Source organism: Montipora foliosa, chromosome 1 (genome assembly GCF_036669935.1).
Source record: "Montipora foliosa isolate CH-2021 chromosome 1, ASM3666993v2, whole genome shotgun sequence".
In the NCBI taxonomy this organism is placed as follows: Eukaryota; Metazoa; Cnidaria; class Anthozoa; order Scleractinia; family Acroporidae; genus Montipora; species Montipora foliosa.
In genome coordinates this window covers 26,187,176-26,192,175 of record NC_090869.1, presented here as the reverse complement: position 1 = coordinate 26,192,175, position 5,000 = coordinate 26,187,176, and the positions used below count along the sequence as shown (strand labels likewise).

Here is a 5,000-nt window from a genome sequence, read left to right as displayed (position 1 = left end):
ACAAGAAGAGGAAATTTTAAATAAAATGAATGTATATTGAAGTGCGGCTATTGCGTCACCGAAACAAATGAGCCCAACAAATTGACCTGCTCCCAACTGTGTGGTTTCACAGCTCAGTTGGTAAAGCATTGCAACGGCATCGCATTTCAGGCGTCTCTACGAGACAATTTGAACAATTATTGCTTAAATTATCCAGCTAAGTGCGAGGACCACTTCTCACAAGAGGAAATTCTCTGATACAAAATTCAATAATTATGGAAGATTCAACTCGTAGATTGTACATTTCCGCCTGCTCAGGTGTATTTTTCACTCAACATTCTTTTCCAAATGAGACGCTGAGTATTTTGAGCTGAAGGTAGTTTTTCTGCTTGTAGAGCATCAGTTTGCCAGTGACATCAACAAGCTGATCAAGATGCACCTTGTCAGCTTTTCTACTTGCTGAAGTTATCTAACTTGACCACTGCAAGCAATGGGTATTTTTTGGAACTTCCTTGACAAGTAACCTTAATCAGGTCTTACATTTGTAGATTCTGCAGATCTTCTCGTGTCAGTGAAGTCAAGTCAAATCCTTTCACCTCAGGCAGCCCTGAAAACATATTAAGGCAATATGGGTGAATTTCTTTTAAGTCATCCCCTGAAACTGAGCTAAGTGGATTGAATCACAAATTTAAGTGAAGACTTTGACTTGCTTACAAGTTGATTTCCAATACCTTGAGGCATGCATTTATGTTGGAAAAGTAAAAATTGAACTCTATAAAATCAAGACTAAAGGAGACTTTGCAACCAACCTTCCAGCTCATGAAGTTTGGACACCTTTGGCTTAAGATCCTCCCGAAGGTTGCTTATTTCCCCATCCAAGTTCTTTTGATCTGTAGAAACAAGAAACTACCCATTAATTACTTGTTCAAATTGGTCATGGCAATCCTTCTGCATTATTAAGGACAGTGCCTATATTATACTACTGTTATTGTGCATACATTCTGTGCATCTTGTGATACTTGGGTTTCCTATGGGTGGTGCTCACTCATACAGGGGTATTTTTGCACAGTTTAAGACTATGCGGAAAAATGTGGAACTTAGCCAGTGCTCTTGGAATCCAAAAAGAAAATTGGGGGTAACCATGCATTTTTCAGAGATAATCTTCAATTTGAAAAAGAACGCCATACATTGCTTTGTATTTTAAAGCTTTTTACAAATATTGTTGCTTGCTTATCTTTGAAAAGTATACGCTTGGGCTCAACATAAATTAATTTTTTTGTTTTATCCTTTGGGTAGCAATTTTCCTGTACTTGAGTAGGATATCGTTTATCGTGTAATTTTTTTCAAAATCTTAAATCCATTGGAATATTGAGTCGCCTTTTTCTCTGGAGTGGAAAGCAGTAGGATTTGAGTTTGAGACCTCTAGATTTTGATAACCACTAGACCATAGAGTGTTCCACAACAATGAGGGAAAATAACATTATTTTACTCAAGCAGTGTTTGACTTTTCATTTCGTCTTTTTATTGCGAGCAATATCTAGTTGGAATGCATGACATCTTACTCATCTTATTTCACATGATAATTCTTGTGGTACCTGTTTGCTTCTTTTGCTTAGAATCAATGATGATTGAAAAAGGTTGTACGAGTGAACACCAATCCCATTATTTCACTTTGCACGATGGTTGGATCACAGTGAATGTTTACTGCGAATTCTGGATTTCCAACATTTAACTATAATTGTATTGGAATGGACTTGTCTTGAACTGAACATAAGATGACCATATACAAGATGATGATTGCAGAATAAACATAAATCACAGAATAAACAGCATACCAGGATAGCTTTGGTCAAGATACTCTAAGACTTGCTAACCTTGTTGTAACATTTCATGGGCATGGCTGTTTGGAAGCTTGACAAAAATGTTTCCAATACAAACCCAAGACTTTTTGGCTAAAAAATATGAAAGAAAACTATTAACATACAAAATGAGAAATGAGAACCTCTAACAGCAACATTTAGCCTTGATAAAAAAGGTATTGTTTTTCTTATCCTAACCAGAGGCAATATGTGGCTTTATACGAGTCTCATGCTTGGTAAAATAACTCTGATTTTTTGTGCGAACTCTTGTGTAAGTATATTTTTTTTGTCCTTTGAACCCTGCTCTGACCTCCAACTTGAGTTGTCTGTGATTTTCCTGAAATGAACTCCACCAGGATTTGTAAATAGCCAACTGGTTTTCTCCTTGAAGCAGCATTTCTTAATGCCGTTGTGTTTTATGGAATAATAATATTGTTCCTTTCCATGAAAGGCCTCATATTAAGCAGCAAGCTTAAATTCTTTGATCCCTGAAGCAGCTGCCAATGACATGCAAAATTGTCTGGTGTTGCAGTAAAATCACTCTTAGGAGAGGATGGGTTACAAGGGACATCAGTTTTGAGTGGACAAAGATGTTGGCCCTGGAATGGTAATATTCTGGAAAAAATTCGGCAATTTCGGTCCTGAAGTCCCAGAATTCCGGAACTTTATGATCCCATCCCTCCACGCATGCAATTGCTGCTTACATTTTGGGGCAAAACTACATTGTATAAATAAAAATCAAAGTTGATATGATCGGTTTTGAGGGGCCACCTGGAAAACGCTGTTCCATTCACCACATGAAATTATCAAAATTCTCAACTAAAACTTCTGGTCAAATGGAAAGCACCCTTAGGCTTCCCAATCCTAGTTTACACAACAAATTGATCACTGTTTAATGTTATTAGTTGCGAAAAACAACACAGAACACAATATGTGGGCCAAGTTGGGAAGGGAATGTGCCGGCAAGGCTCGGATGAAACCACCGACCGGAGAAGACCGGATGAGGAGCCTCAGCAAATGTCGCCACACAGTGGGGGTGCCTCATGCCTGTGCTGCAAGGCGGGCATGGTGGCTGGCAAAATGTCCTGAGGCCAAGTTAACCCAGTCCAGCAGTAGAACAACATGCCTCTCCCCCTCCCTAACGGGGCTTCAGCACAGGGCTGAAGGGGTGCCGCATGCAGCAATTCCCCACCCCTAATTTATTACACGCCTTATGGATTAACCTGGTAAGAATTTACAGCAAGAGATAGATGCAAAGACCAGAGTAAGAAAAATTATCCATCCATATGGGGTCTCTGGGAGTAGTGTCCCTGCCTTCCCGACTTAGTTTCCCACCACATTTCTCAAAATCGTGGGAGAGGCTTTAGTCTCGGGACCACTTGTGTCTGAAAACCGAGGTTGGGGATAAGCAAGGGCATGCTCCCTGTAGAAACTATGCACTCCAATAAAACCCTCATGATGACAGCAGGAAAACATGGGCACCAGCCAGCCCAAAGGCTGGTGTGGGCAGCACTTGCCTACCACAAACAGAAAGGTGCAACCCCTGACCTTGGGCTGTGCAAGCACTGCTTTCAGAATGATGGGAAGCCTGATGAGCGGCTGGGGTGAGGGTGGGGACTTGGAATATAAGGAGTATGAGCGGGAGGGGTACAGAGGTGTGTGAGCAACTGAGGAAGAGGAGGATGGATGTGTGTTGTCTACAGGAGGTGAGGCGGAGAGGACATGGAGCGCAGCTTATGGGTGTGAAGGGTAGGAGATATAAGTTGTGGTGGTCTGGGAATAGTGATGGTACTGGAGGTGTGGGAGTTTTGGTGAAGGAGGAGCTGTGTAAGAAGGTTGTGGAGGTGCAAAGGAAGAGTGACAGAGTGATGACGGTAGTGATAGCACTTGAGGAAGAAGTGGTGAGAATGATATGTGGCTCTGATCGGTAAAGTGGCAGGACGGGTGCAGACAAAGAGCGTTTTTATGATGATTTGAGGAGTGAGTGGGATCTGCACAACATGGGTGACCTAGTATTGGGTATGGGTGACTTTAACGGATTGAAAGAAGGAAGGTTTGGAAGCTGAAGGAAGGGCAAGATTTGAAGGAAAAGTAGGAGAACTGGTAAGCGCTGATGCACCGGACTTGTGGAAATGTTTCAAGGAAGGGGTGTTAAAAGCATGTGATAAAGTATGTGGGAAGAAGAAGGGGAGGAGAGATCAAGGGGACACATGGTGGTGGAACAAGGACGTGAAGGAAGCGATAGCGAGAAAGAAGGATGCGGATAAAGAGATGCGTAAAAGTGGGACTGAGGCGAACAAGTCCAGATACAAGAACATGAAGAATCGGGCAAAGAAGGTGGTTGCAAAAGCAACGAAGGAGGCGGCCAAGCGGGAGCTGAGAGGGCTGAGTGAGCATCCAAACAAGGTGTCTAAGCTTGTGAAGTCAATGAAAAAGGATGGGAAAGATGTTGAGGGAGGAAGATGCATGAGAGGAAGCGACAATAATAGGCTGAGTTTCAGTGAGAAAGATAGAGGGAAAGTCTGGAAAGAGCACATGGAAAGAATTATGAAGAGAATGAGTGGGATCAGAATGTGAAAGCGGACTTGGTGGAAGGGCCAGTTGAGAGGGTTAGTCGGGAAGAAGTGAAGGCGATGGGGGAAATGAAAGCGGGAAAGGCTGCTGGACCCTCGGAGGTAAGTGTTGAAATGATAGTGGCGAGTGGGGAGATCGGGATTGGTGTGATGGTAGAGCTGTGTCAGGGTGTGTTGGATAGAGGAGGAATGCCGGATGAGTGGGTGCTGAGTGTTGTGGTACCGATTTTCAAGGGGAAAGGGGATGCAACGAGTTGTGGGGAATATAGGGGAGTGAAGTTGCTAGAGCATGCAATGATGATTGTAGAAAAGGTGCTAGAGAGGAGATTGTGGCATATGGTGAAAGTGGACGAGATGCAATTCGGTTTTATGCCAGGCAGAGGAACGATAGACGCACTGTTCATTTTGAGGAGGTTACAAGAGGAGTACTTAGACAAGGAGAAGAAGTTGAATATGTCCTTCGTTGACCTGGAGAAGGCATTTGACAGGGTCCCAAGAAAGGTATTGGAGTGGGCAATGAGGAAGAGAGGTATACCAGAGGCAATGGTGAGAGCAGTGATGAGTTTGTACGAAGGTGCAAAGACAAGAG

General features: G+C 42.8%; 2 protein-coding genes across 4 annotated transcripts in view; one reads left to right on the top strand and one right to left on the bottom strand.

The window, feature by feature from the left end:
• The window catches only part of LOC137995165 (probable tubulin polyglutamylase TTLL9), a 27,057-nt gene extending 26,976 nt beyond the window's left edge, over positions 1–81 (top strand). For both annotated transcript variants that reach the window (XR_011122262.1, XM_068840744.1), the window contains one exon: positions 1–81. This exon is cut by the window's left edge. The gene's annotated coding sequence lies outside the window, so the exon portion shown is untranslated.
• LOC137995184 (p53 and DNA damage-regulated protein 1-like) overlaps positions 1–5,000 on the bottom strand; it is an 18,244-nt gene that overhangs the window by 8,590 nt on the left and 4,654 nt on the right. For both annotated transcript variants that reach the window (XM_068840762.1, XM_068840765.1), the window contains exons 3-5: positions 1,854–1,931; positions 789–869; positions 520–586 (exon numbers count right to left, since the gene is read on the bottom strand). In XM_068840762.1, the coding sequence (XP_068696863.1) occupies positions 520–586; positions 789–869; positions 1,854–1,931 (226 nt within the window). The remainder of the gene's footprint in view (positions 1–519; positions 587–788; positions 870–1,853; positions 1,932–5,000) is intronic.